Below are 18,947 nucleotides of genomic sequence, written 5' to 3'. Positions count from 1 at the left end.
CTTGGGAGACTCTGCTGCTATCAGCAGAAGTGTCCGCCTCCTACGACACTAAGCGAAGACTGAATAGCTCAGTGTCTGTGGGCAGGGTATATCCTGTAGGAGAAGTCACTTTTTTATTTCAGTGTCAAGCCTCCTAGTGGCAACATCATATACGCATGGTCTGTCTCCCCCAATTTAACGAACAAGAAATAAGCATAAATCTAGCATCTACTTCATCCTCTTATATACATTTGAGTTGGTTTCCCTTATAATAGTATAATATTCAATCAAGAATCAACAAGTAATAGGTCACCCCCCCCCCCCACCCCAAAATAAAAATAATAATTTAATTGTTAAAGTGTCAATACCGTCAAAACTATTTTTACTTGTCATAGTCACATTTCAGAATCTTAAAATCGGTGGGGGTCTTTGTACAGTGGCCCTTCAGCTCAGCTCTCCCCAAGAGAGTCAGGTTTAGCACATGGACTTGTTTAGCTGCAGTGCCCACGCGTTAGTACAGCACGTCATTTCTACAGTGATGTAAACAGAAACCAGCACAAGATTTAAAAGGAGAGTATGGGAAGATTTGTTCAGTTGACAGGATTACTTTTTAGTCTTTTTAATGGTGGAAAAACCCTTTAACCATCAACAGACAAATGCAGCATGGAAATAAATAAGTGAATTCAAGTGTATGATACATGATGTGAAAAACATGTGACAAATGCATATAAAAAGTTTCACAATGTATGAGGAATATGTCACACATCAGACCACTTATGGCAGCTATTTGGGGTTGTTCATTTCCAGAACATTTATAAACCTTAAAAAAAGACGCAAGAATGTTTTATGCATATGACAAAAAGGATGACATTTTTGCCCGAACAATATAAAAATGTGAAAAACAGTTTTCATGCGTACGCCATGTCAATTACATTACCCATTACCAGAACTTTTTGGACATCTTGAGAGAGCTCCTTGCTACAGCTTTGAGTTTGGTGAAGCCACAGTTGTAAATTTGAAGTCAGTGTTGTGCTCAGCCAATGAATGCCACAGTGCGTGATCACCACCTGTATAGATTGTGTACCGACTCCAATGATGGGCTGCCTCTGCTGGTTTAGGCAGCAGTACAAGTGTGGTGTTAACTATTAAATGGGTATTCCCATCAACATTTACAGCATATCCACATAAATGCCTAATAGATGCAGGTCCCTGGGACCCTTATCTTTAGGGAGAATAGGGATCCTGTGAACCCTGTCCACACTTTTCACTTTCCTCTTTTTAAATCTATAGGAGTTAAGAAAACATGCATTAGTAACTATCGGAAAACTTACAATGCACTACAGTTCCTTTGAATATGAGTCTATAGTCACTGTATTGAATTATTCCAATGGATGGATGATAAGCATGTGAGGAACATGTTCCAGTGCATACAATATGTGGGGGTAGTCCTGCAGTAACCTCTAGAAGGATGGGTTGGGAAAACGTGAAGAATTAAGGAGGGGCTGTTGTGGCTTCTGTAGGAGCATAGTGGACTTGCTATGACAATTGGCAAAGTAGGAAGAGTGGCCTGCTGTGACGAAGTTGGGAGGGGGGCCTCTGCTGCCACTACTGGGCAATAGGGGAAACAATTTTTACTACTAGAGAGAGAGAGAAAGAGGGTGGGAAGGACAGAACTGTAAGTAGTGTATAAAAACGAGTTGACCTACATTTTGAGGCAGAGATTGTGTTTTTTGTGGTGGATTTTGCCCGTGGGCAAAAAAAACGCACCGAAAAACGCAGCAAATTTCTGCCGGCAGGTCAAAACTTGCCTCAAAATTCCTGAATGAATATTGAGGCAAATTTTTCTACCTGCAAAAAGATCGGTGTAAACAGGACCTAAGGGTTTGCGCGTTTTATACAGCCCTTTCTTTCTAGAAATAAGTGATCTTCTTACATGTATGTATCGCATATCAGGAGATTATGATTTTCCCTTTAAATAACCCTGAATGGAGACAGATCGTATGTAGTCTGTTGCTAAGGACTCAGTAAGAAGCAACGGACAGACAAAATGGCATGGTGCAAATTTCACTGAACGCACATTTTAAGGCCTAGTTCACACTGAGTTTTTTGCAGGTGGAGAAATGTGGCTCAAAATTAATTTAGGAATTTTGAGGCAGATTTTGGCCTGCCTGCACTCTGTTTGCTGCGTTTCTTGCTGCTTTTTTCGGCCGAGGCCATTGAGTGTGGCAGGCAAAAAACGCTGTGAAAACCACTTTCTCTGCCTCACATTGATGTCAATGGGAGGTCAGAGACGGAAATGCCTGAAGAAAGGGCATGACGCTTTTTCCCCCCACGAGCGTTTTTTTCAGCTCGCTGAAAAAAATACGCCTCCGCCTCCCATTGAAATCAATAGGCGGTGTTTTCAGCTGGGTTTTTTTGCCCAGTTTCCGCAAAAAAAAGGAGCGCCAAAAAGCACTGTGTGAACTAGCCCCAAAACTCCTAGTTCCTACTGAGCCCTGAGTATATGCTAGACTAATGAATTTTGCTGTGTCTTCTAACAAAGTATCAGCTGCACAGATACACATAAGCAGGCAATGAAAATTGACACGTACTTAAAGAGGCTCTGTCACCAGATTTTGCAACCCCTATCTGCTATTGCAGCAGATAGGCGCTGCAATGTAGATTACAGTAACGTTTTTATTTTTAAAAAACGAGCATTTTTGGCCAAGTTATGACCATTTTTGTAGTTATGCAAATGAGGCTTGCAAAAGTACAACTGGGCGTGTTTAAAAGTAAAAGTCCAAGTGGTTGTGTTTAAAAGTAAAAGTCCAAGTGGGCGTGTATTATGTGCGTACATCGGGGCGTTTTTAATACTTTTACTAGCTGGGCGCTCTGATGAGAAGGATCATCCACTTCTCTTCAGAACGCCCAGCTTCTGCCAGATCACGCTGTGACGTCACTCACAGGTCCTGCATCGTGTCAGTCGATGTAGCTACTTACCTGCAAACACTGATGCTGCTGCAGAATCAACTGAAGCCTCTGGTGCCGATGTGTCCTCGCTCGTCTGACACGATGCAGGACCTGTGAGTGACGTCACAGCGTGATCTGGCAGAAGCTGGGCGTTCTGAAGAGAAGTGGATGATCCTTCTCATCAGAGCGCCCAGCTAGTAAAAGTAGTAAACACGCCCCGATGTACGCACATAATACACGCCCAGTTGTACTTTTACTTTTAAACACACCCACTTGGACTTTTGCAAGCCTCATTTGCATAACTACAAAAATGGTCATAACTTGGCCAAAAATGCTCGTTTTTTAAAAATAAAAACGTTACTGTAATCTACATTGCAGCGCCTATCTGCTGCAATAGCAGATAGGGGCTGCAAAATCTGGTGACAGAGCCTCTTTAAGGTAAATTATAGTCTGATTTGTTATATACTTGTACCTTTATTGTTTTGTTCCTGGGCGCTCATGTCAGTAGGGGGACCACCAGTGGTTAATGTTGGATTTGCAAGCGGTGACTGTGACATCAGTCCAGTACTAAGAGTTCCCATTCACCCAACACTAAAACAAACAGAAACAATATTAAATACTGTATTCCTTAGAGACAAGCCTGACAAAAAATACATGATTGAATAAGAAATACAGCACACCACAGCCAACTCTATTGCATGTGTCAGAAACTGTGTATATTCCGCATCCCTTTTGAATATAATTAAGTCACCATTTTTTTACTATAGCGATTTAACCATTTATATGACATGATCAGTAGAGGAAGATCCTGTACGTTTCAAGGCTACGTACACCTTTAAAATCATTGTTTCGTTTTTTTTTTAATAAAAATGTCTATCAATATGTATGGCGCAACTTTCTAATTACTTTATTAAAAATTATTTTCACTTTTTTAAATACAGTTGCTTTGTATCCTGTATACAGAGCAGCAGTATAGTGCGCTGAAACCTGTATCCGTCAGGTTCAGTGTCCGTGGGTCCTTCGTGTCTCTGACACGCAGGATCCAGCGGTTACCAATCACATTTAAGCTCATAACTTTAGATGTGATTGATAACAGGTGTATCCGGAACACATACTATATCAAAGCTTTTGTCCTGACATGCTTTTAAGGGGGTAGCCCTCATGTTCCTTCCCCCTTACGGTATTTGTGTGTTCCCCTTTAAATTTATTGTTGCCCGTTTGATAGGTCACCACTACTGCTCCTACATTTATTGTACGCATGTTTGTGACTTGGTCTTTTAAAATCTCTGGACCACTGCCAAGCCCTGTCAGTGTCACAGGCGGCCAGGTTGCAGGAGTAGGATTCTGGCGTCATCACAGGTCCACGCAGGGCTTGACCAGAAGAAGCGGTGAAATCCACAGCAAAATTCACATGTTACATGTGGATTTTGCTGCAAAAATAATCTGCAACAAATCCGGCATGTGTGTGGGTACCATATAGCCACATTCACCAAATCAATTTTCATGTCGATTTTGCGTAATAAAATAGCCAAAATTGGCTCACAAACAGCGTCCCATTGATTTCAATGGGAAACCGACCAATTGTTTACATGGGGCAGAACTTTCCACGGGCGAAATTAAAAAAACATGCAGCGGAAAAAAAAAGTAGCATGTCCTTAGTTTTAATATCCCTTTTGGTGACCACGGTTTATACCAAGGAAATTAGGGAACTGCAAATTGACCGGTCACGGTTATCTACTGGTTACCCCTCGGCAATCTACTGTTTGGCCATGAACCTAGGTCTGTAAACCTCCATTCTCTTGTGCGGTGTTACGAATTCAATGAAATTATGTTTTTCCCATTTTTAAACCAGAAGCCAATCCCCCCCCCCCCTGGTTATAACACTTATTTTTAAAGTATGTATGCATGTATGTATGTATGTATGTATGTATGTATGTATGTATGTATGTATGTATGTATGTATGTATGTAAATATTTTTTGCAGGATGAATTTTGCTTTATATGCATCCATTTATGTTTTAATAATTTTTGTTGGATTCAAATATACTCATAGCTTCTCTTACAACTGCACAGCTGAAATCTCTATTCAGTGCACATTATAGCGATGCTTCGCCTTCCACAGATGACAGCTGGGTGACTAGCTCATTCAGCATTATTTGTAAGCCACATCGGTATTTCCATGGTCCACTGTCCAAATAAGCGCTTCTGCTTAGTGGCCCTCATTTATCTTAGAAAGTCAGCTTTAGGCCTGATTCACACGAACGTGTTAAACGGCCGTCCCACGGACCTATGTAATTATATGTGGCCGTTCACACAGCCGTTGTTTCAACGGACCGTGTGAAGGGTCCGTGAGCAAATAGGACATGTCCTATCTTTTCACGCATCCCTCCATAGACTCATCTATGGGGGATGCATGACATCGCGTCCCACAGCGCTGAGCACGGATGCACCTCGGACGTGAAAAACTGAGGTTTTTACGTCCGAGATCCGCAATGCTCGTGTGAATCAGGCCTTAAGCCCTTATTCACACGACAGGGTTTCCCGGCCGGGTGACAGCCGTTCATAAATCGGCCGTCACCCGGCTGCATTAGGAACAATAGACCCCTAATGGGGCTATTCACACGACCGATTTTTTTTGACGGCCCGGGAAACCTGGCCGTCAAAAAATGGGACATGCCCTATTTTCAGACGTTTACCCGGCCCCCATAGAAGTCTATGGGGCCGGGTAATACACGGCCATCACCGGAATGTGTCCCGAGTGATGGCCATGTATTCCGTCGCTCGCGCTCTCTCTCCTCCTCCTCCTCATAGTGCAGTGTGCATGTGAGGAGGAGGGTCTTTTTACGCTCCCTGTAGAAGTCGGAATCTCCAATCCCAGGCCGGGGATTGGGGATTCCGCTACAGGAGAAGTGAGTGACTACACTGTCCATATATGGACACAGCAACGTCACTCACTTCTGAAGCGGAATCCCCGACCCGTGGCCGGGGATTCCGCTACTGGAGAAGTGAGTGACTACGCTGTCCATATATGGACACAGCGACGTCACTCACTTCTGAAGCGGAATCCCCGACACCTTGGCCGGGGATTCCGCTACAGGAGAAGTGAGTGGCTACACTGGGTGGCATTACCTACAGAGGGCTGTGTGTGGCAACAAATTTAAATGAAATTCATCCGATTTTAAAACGGATGCAAAACGGGTCAAAATCGGCCGTTAAAAACGGCAACACGTTCCGGAACGGAATGGATGCAAACCGGCCGGGAAAAACGGCCGATTTCATCGGCCGACACTCGGACCCTGTCGAGTGAATGAGGCGTAGTGGGGACTTCTCTCCTTGTTTCTCAGTATTTTTAAAAAGGTTTGCAAAAATGTACAGCTGTGAACCAATATGTACTTTGTACTCTCCTATTGTAAGACACTCAAATATTTTAGTGCTACAACACTAAACAACTTTTTGATAGAGGTAATACAAGGAGGTTAGAGCTCAGAAAGGTAAACTGTGTGCTACATTGTGTGTGACGGGGTGTACATTTTCCAACAAATTCACAAAAGAAGTTTCACTTTCACATAATTTTGTCTCTTAAATATGAAATGCACAGCCTAGTTAAGCTCCAACACAAAGCCTTGCTACCAGTAAGGGAAAAAACCAAAAGCACGGAACAGTAAAAAAAAAAAAAAAAAAAAAAAAAAAGGAAGAAGAAGAAGAAGAAGAAGAAGAAGAAAGAAGAAGAAGAAAGAAGAAGAAGAAAGAAGAAGAAAGAAGGACACCCACACTGCCCTATGAGTTTTACCAGTAAAAAAAAATATTTCTGGGAAAGCTGGGTGATAGCCAATATGGTCTCTTCACCTCAGGTGATTTTTGTCCTCCTGTTCTGCAGTCGAGAACAGCAAATGTATTCTAGTTATCTAACAATATAGTATATAGGATGTGTTAGGCCACGTTCACACTGCTTATTTTCAGGCACATGTTCGATCATAAAATGCTTATATTATGCTCAAAAATACACCTGCAAACAGCTTTCCACTAATATCAATAGGATGTACGCTGCATACGAGGCGTAATTTTAAGCTGCAGAATTAGAAAAAGCCTTGTAAAAATACGCTTCATAAAATAGTAGTGACATGTTACTTCATAAGGCCTTGTTCACACTGAGTATTTTGCAGGCAGAAGGAATTTTGAGGCAGATTTTGACCTGCCTGCAATTTCTTGCCACAACGTTCGCGTTGTTTTTCGCCCACAACCATTAAGCGCCGCGGTCAAAAAACGCTGCGAAAAATGCTTTTTCTGCCTTCCATTGATTTCAATGGGAGTTCAGAAGCAGAACTGTGGCAAGAAAGTACATGACACTTTTTTTGACCGCGAGCGTTTCAGAAAAAAAAAAAAGGCTCCTCCAGCTCAGGAAATTTTTTGGGCCGTAGAAAAAACAAACAAAAACTGAACTGGATCCAAGGCCTCATGCACACGGCTGTAAGGGTTTTTACTGTCCGCAAATGAGGATCCGCACATACGTAGGCGTCTGCAATTGCGGGAGCGTCCATAGACTTCTATGGTGCTGCAATTATAGGACACGTTCTATATTTTGCGGATCATTTCTACGGCCCGGACATACATCCGTAAATATACGGAAAGGTGTCTATGTCCTATAGACGAATGGGTCCGCAATTTCAACCGTAATTACAGATGAAAACTACGGTCGTGTGCAAGAGGCCTAAGGTGTTTTACAAGCTGCCCCCCCCCCCATTTCCTATTCACTTTAAAAAAAGGTTTCAAAAACACTCCACAAAACGCATCAAAAGCTCTTGCAAAAATAAAAAACACTGAAAATCAGCTCCAAAAAATGCCTGGATCCACACAAGCTGTGAGAACATACCCTCACAATTTTGTGATTCTTTTAGTTCATATAAGCAATGACGGGCATTTCTAAGGTGCTAGATAACTGGGTTCATGCACGATGCCTAGTTTTGACAGAACAAAATATATTGGAAGTACGACGAAACCACAAAAACTGCAGGTTTTCTCAAGCATCCAAAGGTTTGTTCTTTTTGAGGGGAGAAGTCGGATGTTGTAGGGACAGACTAAGGCTACATTCACACTAACATAGCCCACCTCGGATGTGAAAAACTGCAAGTTTTCGCGTCCGAGGTGGACCCGTGAGGGCCGCGATGTCACGGATCCCCCACAGACTACAGTCTATGGAGGGATAGATGACACTCAATAAAATAGGATATGTCCTATCTTTCAATGGAGCGTTCACACACTCCATTGAAACAACGGTCATGTGAATGGCTCCATTGAACTACACGGGTCCGTGTGATGGCCATTGTTTTAACGGCCGTCACACGGACAAGATTCCCGTTCATGTGAATGAGCCCTTAGGCGAGGCAAGTGCCAACTAGTATTCAAAATAATCTTAAAAAATGGCATAACAGAGATCCATGAATAAGTGCCTGTTCACATCTGTGTTTGAGGCCCGTCACAGAACTGGTCCAAAATGGCAGAAACAAATTGCGTAATTTTTTTCTGGTTAAACGAGGACACCATGACGGAAACCTGACAAAACTCATTAAAGTCAATGGGTTCTGCCGGGCACGGATGGTGTCTGTCATGCAACGGATCCGAAGCGTCCTGTATTTTTTTTTGTTCTGCTCCTAACAGAGCAGAGAAATGGAAACACCATACGCAGATGGCCCTATCACCACCCAGCCTGGGTTCTTTTCTGGAAGGCTATGCCACTTTCAGTAATAGATTGTAGACAGATGCACACGAGGGGCAAACCGTTGCTTTAGTTATGCATTTGTTTCTAAAAATATGAATTTATGAAATGTCAGGAGATATAATGAAAACATTGGTTGTTTGCAGTGGCACTAACACTGCCCAAACAAAGGGGCAAGGCTGTTCTGGTAGGTGGCAGAACGTAAAGTATAATCTATACAAAATTTGCAGCTACTTATTTGGTTCAGAACATCTTAAACCAGAGGCATTAGGAGTCTCCTTCCCCCTTTGTTCCGATAACCACTTTCTAGAAGGCCTTTTTTTTTTCTTCAGATTTTGGAATATGACTGAAGAGATTTGACTCCCTTCAAGCCACAAGACAGGAGCACTAGTGATGTTGGGTGATCAGACCGGGCCAACGGTTGGTTCTAATTCTTCCGCAAAGGTCTCCAAGTTGTTGCCACAGAATTAGAAGCACACAATACTCTAAAAATTTATTACAGTGAAACCTCTCCGAAAAAAAACCTCTTTGAGATCACCAGCCTATTATCTATTGCTGAAAAATTTCCAGTTCCATACTGGTCATCTTCATTGAGAGGACCATCCCAGAAGACCATTTCTTAATGCAATTTTGGGTGGTTGTCTCAAAGTTTTCACTGTATATTACAAAGCCCAAACCATTAAGAACAGCCCGATCATAACTCCTCCTTCACCAAACACAGTTGGCACAACACATTAGACCAGGGAAGGCTCCTGGCATCTAAATGGTGGAATTCCACTGTTCCAGTGGCGGTGTGCTTTACACCACTACAGCCAGCACTTGGCATTGCACATAGTTTTCTTATGTGCAGCAGCTTGGCCATGGAAATATTTTTCATGATACTCCAGACAAATTTTTATTAAGCAGATGTTGCTCCCAGAAGCATTTTGGATCCTAGAGTGTGAAGCAATCCAGAATAGATCAATTACACGCACTGCACACTCCTACACTTGGTGGTCCTGCTCTATGAACTTGTGTGGACTACCCCTTTGAGAGAAATCAGTTTTTATCCCTAGATGTTTCCGCACCACAATATTGGCACTTACAGTCACATCATAACAAAGGCTGAAAAAAAAACAGGCAAACCTGGCGGTTTGATCCAAAAGAAGGTAAAGCAAACCCTCTGGCAAACTGAAGTCAATTTTGTCTAACAGGGAAATAAAATTCATATCCTGATCCAACACAGAAGTCAGACAATTTCCCTTGACCAATTAAACATCATTGATCGCCATAATAATTCTATATCTTAATGCTGCTAGACGTGTCATAAATGTCTAACCCTTTTTAAATGCGGTCATTGTATCTACTATTGCTACCTCTTATGGTAGGGCTTTACTGCTCTAACTGTAAAAAACCCTTTCCTACATCGTTGTTAAAATTGCCTTTCCTGCACATGTAAACGATGTCCCCTTTGAGGTCCTTTGTACAGTTCTTAGAATTAATAAATCAAATCCTTTGTACTGACCATGTGCATATTTATGCATGTTAACAAAGCGCTATTCCCAACAGACATTTATGGCATATCCAGAGGATATGCCATAAACGTCTGATTGATGCGGATCCCAGTTCACCTTTAAATCGATAATGGGGGTCACCCAACCCCCATTTGGCCTGGTGTGGCAGCCGCAAGCTGCCAGCTCCATGCAGGGTCTAGTGGAGGGGGGGGGGGGGCACACAATCCATTTTGTTGTATGGGAGTAACGGAGTAAGCCGAGCAGCAGCTGTTTCTGCAACTCCTATTAAACAGAAAGGAGAGAGCCGTGCGCACATGCGGCCCCCTCTCCACTAGTCCCCGCCTGGAATTGGCAGATTATGTGTGACCCCTATTCTCGATAAAGGTTCAGGTACCAGAGCTGGGGCCCACATCTATCAATCAGACATTTTTGGCAGATCCCATGGATATGCCATACATTTCTAAGTTTGGAATACCCCTTTAAGAGGTCTTCTTTCCAAGCTGCACAAGGCCATGTTCCGTAGCCTCTCATAAGGCTACATTCACACGGCTGTAGCGTGTGATGGACGCTTTTTTAATGGAGGTTTTCAAAACAGTGTAGTGCCATGGCTGTACTCACACAGCCATTTGTTTTTTTTTACGGCTATTAACCCCTTTATGACTGAGCCACTTTTGGACCAAATGACAGAGCCTCATTTTTTAAATCTGACGTGTGTTTCTTTATGTGGTAATAACTCGGGAATCCAAGCGATTCTGAGATTGTTTTCTCGTGACATATTGTACTTTATGTTAGTGAAAAAATTTGGTCGATATATTAAATATTTTTGGGTGAAAAACACCAAAATTTAGAGAAAATGTGCAAAAAATTAGCATTTTCTAAATTCAAATGTATCTGTTTGTAAGACAGATAGTTATACCACACAAAATAGTTACTAGCTAACTTTTCCAATATGTCCACTTTAGATTGGCATCATATTTTGAACAAGCTTTTATTTTTCTAGGACGTTACAAGGCTTATAAAATTTCAAAAACCCATTTTTTTAGGGAACAGTTCAGTTGTCAAGTGGCTTTGAGGGCCTTATATATTAGAAACCCCCACAAATCACCCCACTTTAAAAACTGCACCCCTCAAAGTATTCAAAACCGCATTCAGAAAGTTTTTTTTTAACCCTTTAGGCGTTTCACAGGAATTAAAGCAAAGTAGCGGGGAAATTTACAAATTTCATTTTTTTTGCAGAAATTCCATTTTAATCCATTTTTCCTGTAATACTGAAGGTTTTTACCGGAGAAGCACAATTGAATATTTATTGCCCTGATTCTTAAGTTTTTAGAAATATTCCACATGTGGCCCTAGTGCGCTACTGGACTGAAATACCAGCCTCAGAAGCAAAGGCCCACATAGAGGATTTTAGGGCCTTCCTTTTCTTAGATTATATTTCAGGCACCATGTCATGTTAGAAGAGGTCTTGTGGTGCCGAAACAAAGGAAACACCCCAAAAAATACCCCATTTTGGAAACTACACGCCTTGAGGAATTCATCTAGGGGTGTAGTGAGCATTTTGACCTCACAGGTGTTTCATAGATTTGATTAGAATTGGGCAGTGAAAATGAAAAATTACATTATTTTCCAATACCATGTAGCTTTACCTCAAAATGTTTAATTTTTTCAACAAATAAATGATGAAAAGCACCCCAACGTTTGTAAAGCAACTTCTCCAGAGTACGGAAATACCCAACATGTGGTCATAAACGGCTGTTTGGGGAAGCGGCAGGACTCGGAAGGGAAGGCACGCCATTTAGCTTTTGGAGCGCTGATTTTGCTGGATTCATTTCTCTGCACCATGTCGCATTTGGAAAGTTCCTAAGGTACCAATACAGTGGAAACCCCCCAAAAGTGACTCCATTTAAGAAACTACACCCCTTGAGGAATTCAACTAGGGGTGTAGTGAGCATTTTGACCCCCCAGGTGTTTCATAGATTTCATTAGAATTGGGCAGTAAACATGAAAAATTTCATTTTTTTCCACTAAGACGTAGTTTTAGGTAAAAAATTTTCATTTTCTCATCAAATAAAGGAGAAAAATCACCATAACATTTGTAAAGCAACTTCTCCAGAGTACGGAAATACCCCATATGTGGTAATAAAGTACTGTATGAATACACATCCGGGCTCAGAAGGGAAAGAGCGCCATTTGGCTTTTGGAGAGCAGATTTTGCTGGATTGGTTTTTCTGCGCCATGTCGCTTTTGCAAAGCCCCTTAGGTAGCAGTACAGTGGAAACTACCCAAAAGTGACTCCATTTGGCAAACTACACCCATTGAGGAATTCATCTAGGGGTGTAGTGAGCATTTTGACCCCACAGGTGTCTCATAGATTTTATTAGAAATGGGCAGTGAAAATGAAAAATTACATTATTTTCCAATAAGACGTAGCATTAGTTAAAAAAAATTCATTTTCTCAACAAATAAAGGAGAAAAAGCACCATAACATTTGTAAAGCAACATCTTCAGAGTACGGAAATACCCCACATGTGGTCATAAACTGCTATTTGGACACACAGCAAGGCTCTAAAGGGAAGGAGCGCCATTTAGTATTTGGAGTGGAGATTTTATAAGATTTGTTTTTTGACACCATGTTGCATTGAGCTATAGTACCAGTACAGTGGTACCCCCGAAAAATTACCCCATTTTGGAAACTAGATCCCTCAAAGAATTGATCTAGGGGTGTAGTGAGAATTTTGACCGCACAAGTGTTTTGCAAAAATGAGTAAACAATAGATGTTGCAGATTGAAAATGGCTGTTTTCAACAAATATGCCATTTCAGTGCCCAATGTGTTGTGCCCAACTTGTACCACCGTAGACACACATCCCATAAATTGTTAAGCTGGTTCTCCAGAATACCCCATATGTGGTCATAAATTGCTGTTTGGGTACACTGCCAGGCTCACTTGGACCACCATTTGGCTTTTGAAGCGCAGATTTTGCTTGGTGTATTAGTGGTATTTCAGCTTATAATGTGGGGGCATATGTGAGCTGGGCGGAGTACATCAGGGTATATGTGAGCTGGGCGGAGTACATCAGGGTATATGTAAGCTGGGCAGAGTACATCAGGGTATATGTAAGCTGGGCAGAGTACATCAGGGTATATGTAAGCTGGGCGGAGTACATCAGGGTATATGTAAGCTGGGCGGAGTACATCAGGGTATATATAAACTGTGCGGAGTACATCAGGGTATATGTGAGCTGTGCGGAGTACATCAGGATATATGTAATATGTGAGGAGTACATCAGGGTATATGTAATATGTGAGGAGTACATCAGGGTATATGTAATATGTGCGTGTACATCAGGCTATATGTAAGCTGGGCGGAGTGCAACAGGGTATATGTAATCTGTGCGGAGTACATCAGGGTATATGTAATATGTGTGGGTACATCAGGCTATATGTAAACTGGGCGGAGTGCAACAGGGTATATGTAATCTGTGCGGAGTACATCAGGGTATATGTAAACTGGGCGCAGTACATCAGGGTATATGTAAGCTTGGCGGAGTGCATCAAGGTATATGTAAGCTAGGCGGAGTACATCAGGGTATATGTAAACTGTGAGGAGTACATCAGGGTATATGTATGCTGTGCGGAGTACATCAGGGTATATGTATGCTGGGCGGAGTACATCAGGGTATATGTAAGCTAGGCGGAGTGCATCAGGTCATAATAGGATGATGTAATAATGGGGAGAATGAATAATCCATGGATTGGTGTGGTACGCTTGGAACCAATCCTTTATACACAGGCCGGGTTTATTGGGTATTATACAGAATATCTGCACTCCAGTGTTGCCTTATATTTGACTTCTTCACTAGCCCTATAAGCCGCACAAGGCTCTAAAGTTTCCTCATCTCCGCTGCGTCTACGGGGTCCACCTGTGGGGTCCAGCAGATGACGATGTGGGGTATTTAGTGAAATTCTACTGGACCTAAAAATGAGTCTGGGCCGTCATTTAGAATAATTTTGCATCATTGCGTTTTGAGAGTCATAACGTGTTATTTTTCCGTTGACGGAGCGGTGTGAGGGTGCACTTTTTGTGGAACGAGCTGTCATTTTTATTTGTTCCATTTTGGGGTACATGCGATTTTTTTATCACTATTTATTCCATTTTTTGGGAGATGAGGAAACCAAAAAACAGCCATTCCAGCACGTTTTTCTTTTTTTTTTTTTACAGAGTTCACCGTGCAGTATAAGCAACATGTTAACTTTATTCTGCGGGGCGATACGATTACAGCGACACCAAATTTATATTGTTTTTTTACGTTTCACTACGTTCCCACAATAAAAATACTCTTTTCTAAAAAAAATCATGTTTTAGTGTCGCCATTTTCTGACGGCCATAACTTTTTTATTTTGTAGTTGATATCGCTGTGGGACAGCTTGTTTTATGCGTGACGAACTGTAGTTTCTATTGGTACCATTTTGCATTACTTACAACTTTTTGATCACTTTTTATAAAAAAAAATTTGAGACAAGATGACCCAAAAATAAAATGCTGTAATTGTTTATTAAAATTTTTTACGGTGTTCACCGTGCGGTAAAAATAATGTGATATTTTTATAGATCAGGCCGTTCCGAACGCGGCGATACCTATTATGTATAGTTTTTTTTTTCATATTTTTTTTTTTTTCTAATAATAAAGGAGTTGATCAGGGAAACAGGGCAAGTGTTGTTTTTATTATATATTATTTATTAACTTTTATTTATTTCTTTTTCTTTCACATTTTTTACTTTTTCTTTTACACTGACTTGGGGACTTGAAGATCTGGTCTTCTGATCCCCGCTACGATGCACTGCACTACTTATGTAGTGCAGTGGATCGTAACGGTAATTCTTCATTTGACCGTTAGCGTATTAGGTCCTGCCTCGGGCCGGACCTAATAGGCTACCACCGTACCTTGGCAACCAGGAAGCCTAGTAACGGCTTCCTGGTTGCCATAGCAACAATCGCCACCCGCGATCCATCGCGGGGGGGGCCCGGGGGTTACAGAGGGAGCTCCCTCCCTCTGTCAACCACTTCAATGCGGCGGACATCATTGACAGCCGCATTGAAGGGGTTAAATGGCTGCGATCGGCGGTAACAGCCATCACAGCCATTGCAGCGGCATGTCAGCTGTGTATAACAGCTGACAGCCGCTGAAGATAAAGCGCGCACAGCTCCTGTGCTCGCTTTATCTGCCGGGCGTAACTGTACGCCCGTCTGCAGCAAGTCACTTGGTTTTCGGACGTACAGTTACGCCCAATAGCGGGAGGGGGTTAAACCCATCAGTTTTTTGCTTTGTTTTCTTTAACGGCCATGAAAAACGGACTGGAAATTGATGAAAATTTGGAGACCCACTGATGCAAAACGGCCACGAAAACCTGACACTTCATACATTTTTGATCTCCATTTTTTTTCCCAGTGTTGTGTGAATGTAGCCTAGGGTAGAATTTGCAGAAATTTTCTGCAACTGAAAACCAGTTCCATTCATCTGAACTTGCAGAAATCCATGCACATTCTGCAGAAACAACCCCATTCAGATTATTGGAACGGATTTTCAGTCGCAGAAATTCCTGAAACAAAATCTGCTGCATGTGACTGCACCCGTAGGCCAAATGCACACAATGTGTATTACGTGTGGATTTGCAACACACTTTCGTGCGGCAAAATCGCAGCGTAATAGCGTACCAGCAGAGTTTCAAGAAATCTCATCTACAAGTTTTAGATTTTTACTGCACATAAAACGGACATGCGGTGTGGATTTTAAAATCTGCAGCATCTCAATTTTTCAAACATTTCCGCTTGCAAATTGTATCAGACTACTTTTAAAAAAAAAAACTAAAAAAAAACGCAACAAAATTGGCAGCATAAAACGTACTGCAATTTCCACATCAAGTGTGAAAACCAAACTAAAAACGCACTATTAAGGCCTTATTCACACGAGCGTATTTCACGTCCGTGATAAGCGCGTGAAAATAACGCACGTCACACGGACCTATGCAAGTCAATGGGGACATTCAGACAGTGTTTTTCACGCAGCGTGTGTCCGCTGCGTGAAACTCACTGCACGCCCTATACTGGTGCGTTTTTTACGCATCACGCACCCATGCGTCAAAATCACGGACAGCAGACAGACGCACATCCGTGTGCTGTGCTTGATTCACGCAACTGTTGCTAAAGAAATGAATTTGAAAAAAAAAACACCTCCCGTTTATTTTGCTGACGTGAAACGCGTGACATACACGAGTAAAAACCGCAGACACGCACCATATACTGATGTCACACAGAACTGCAACGCAGGAAAAATGCTGCGTTTTTTACGTGCGCAAAACGGACACCTTCGTGTGAATAAGGCCCAAGTATGGATTTTATCTGCGGCATTACCTGCGGTTTTGATGCACTAAATTCTGCAACGTGTGCATGTAGCCTTAGGGGGACTAAGATATACAGGAGGTGCAATATTAAAGGGTAACTAAAACTTTCAAAAACCTTCTGACATGTCAGTGACATGTCAGTAGTTTTGATCGGTGGGGGTCAGAGCACTGAGACCCCCACTGATCGCTAAAACGAAGCGGCAGAAGTGTTCGGGTGAGCACTGTGTCACTTAGTTTCTGATTGGCTTTTCTCAGAAAAGCGGAGCAATTGGTGTACGGTCTCAGACTTTCTATTGAGCCCGTACACCAATTGCTCGGCTTTCTGAGAAAAGCCGATCGGAAAATAAGCAGCTTGGTGCTCACCCGAGCGCTTCGTTTTAGCTATCGGTGGGGGTCTCAGTGCTCAAACCCCCACTTATCAAAACTACTGACATGTCACTATGAGTGGTCAGAAGTTTTTTGAAGGTTTAGTGACACTTTAAGTTTGACCAGAGCAGGAATTAAATGAACTGACTTACTGCAAAGGGTTCAGTCAAAGGTTTGCCTATGAAAATTGCATATATTTTTTTATGTACATGACCAAAACACTCTTTAGTGAATTGAAACAAAATTTCCAAAAACAGGAGGACGAAGGCTCCGTACACACCAAGATTTCCTTGTACGTTTGGTGTGTGTATATCGGATAAATCTCCAATGTAAATGCAGAATGTGACGGCTCGACGTATGACACTGTATGCCATACATATGCTCCCATGTTAAAAAAAAAAAAGCAATAACTATAATGGTTTCCAGATAAATACCTTTTTTGCCTTATATTTCTGCAATGAAGTCAAATTGAAACAATCCCTGTACTTTACATCCAGCTAGGATCTATGCCATATCATAGACATCTGTGTTATGGACAACATCTATGAGTAAAATTGAATGTATAGTTAGTGTACCCGTGGGGAAAGCCATGCTACAGTTCGTAAACTGAAAAGTGGGTCGCTGCTATAGTGTAATCTGCCGCTAATAGTGATGAAAGTTTTGCAGGCTTGAAGGACAATTCCACCAGGACCTGATTTGCATAGTATAACTCTTGCACCTACAGAAGGTTTCTTCTTTGCATAAAAAAAATCACAAGGAAATAAAAGCACAATAAACATTTTAGTCAATGGATAAAGCTAGGAGGTACACGACGGTTACATTTAAAAAGGCACATTTCAATGTTGTATGAAGTTATTTTCGCTTTCTATGGTAGCCAGATGGATAAATAGCGACATGGCTGTTTACTAGTTACATGTTTTTCCACGTTGCAGATTAAAATCCATATAGAAAAATTCAGGAACGTTTGAACAGTGACACAGATTTCCCATGGATTTGAATGAGGGGGGTGGATAATTAGCGGATTTCGTGTGGAATCCCCACCGAAACATGTTTCAAATCATGAATGTGTGAACGAGACCTTAGTATCGTTATTCTGAGATTTATACAAGTGTGTGGAGTGCGATGGCCGTCTGCCACAAGATGGTTGCATTCACTTTTTATTTCAAGAACATTGCCACGAGAAGTCAATACAAATTGCAATAGTCAGTCACACAAGATTTATGCTCTGTTCACATTCGTGCTATGATCTCTCAGTCAGGGGTTCCAGGGTTTTTTTATGGCAAGTTCTTCGTATAAAAAGAAACAGAAAACCTGACAGAAAGCATCAGGATTCATCAGGATGCATTCGAAACTGGACCCAGCAGAGTTTTCATTGCTCCATTATGAACAGAACCCTTGACGCTAAAGGATACATCAAATGATACACAGAAATATATTGTGTACGATGAAATTGATGAAGTGCTGTAGACTTTAGGAGCAATTAGGCCCCCTATAGGCAATTTGACTTGTAGTCACCAGGCAATGAAATGTGCATAGACATCAATAGAAAGAAACTCCAAAATTGTGTACATTGGCTACAAGGCTTTTGGGATATGTCTACCATGGACTAACATTACCATATTCTCAAAAGTATTGGTCTGTTAACAGGCCTCAAACTTTGGCCATTACTCATGACTAAGGGCATCGTAAGGTACACAACTGCTGCCTCAGCGTCATATAGAACACCTCTGTACCACTTCTAGTCTGACTGAACCTTATTTTGTCCCACTCTCAGGCAGTCATTGGTGTATTTTGGCTTATGACTCTTTGTTGTTCTATTTTCGGTAAAAGCGAAGGCTTCGTTCACAACTGCGTCGGAACTCCGTTCATGGGTTCTGTCTGAGCTTTCCGTCAGCGGAACCCATGAACGGAATCCAAAACAACAAAAAGAAACCATAGGTTTCCATTTGCATCACCAATGATTTCAATGGTGATGGATCCAGTGCAAATGGTTTCCTTTTGTCAATGGGAGGACGGAGTTGGCACTACTACAAAGAGAATTGTCCA

General features: G+C 41.9%; 1 protein-coding gene and 1 long non-coding RNA gene across 4 annotated transcripts in view; one reads left to right on the top strand and one right to left on the bottom strand.

Annotated features, from left to right (window-relative positions):
* The window catches only part of LOC142658058 (uncharacterized), a 204,097-nt gene that overhangs the window by 59,487 nt on the left and 125,663 nt on the right, over nt 1-18,947 (top strand). The gene's annotated exons all lie outside the window — the stretch shown is intronic.
* The window catches only part of SFMBT1 (Scm like with four mbt domains 1), a 141,415-nt gene that overhangs the window by 92,463 nt on the left and 30,005 nt on the right, over nt 1-18,947 (bottom strand). For both annotated transcript variants that reach the window (XM_075833745.1, XM_075833746.1), the window contains exon 2: nt 3,401-3,519. In XM_075833745.1, the coding sequence (XP_075689860.1) occupies nt 3,401-3,509 (109 nt within the window). In that variant the 5' untranslated portion in view covers nt 3,510-3,519. The remainder of the gene's footprint in view (nt 1-3,400; nt 3,520-18,947) is intronic.

The sequence above is a fragment of the Rhinoderma darwinii genome, chromosome 7 (assembly GCF_050947455.1).
Source record: "Rhinoderma darwinii isolate aRhiDar2 chromosome 7, aRhiDar2.hap1, whole genome shotgun sequence".
NCBI classification, from domain to species: Eukaryota; Metazoa; Chordata; class Amphibia; order Anura; family Rhinodermatidae; genus Rhinoderma; species Rhinoderma darwinii.
This window is presented reverse-complemented; position numbering and strand designations above follow the sequence as displayed.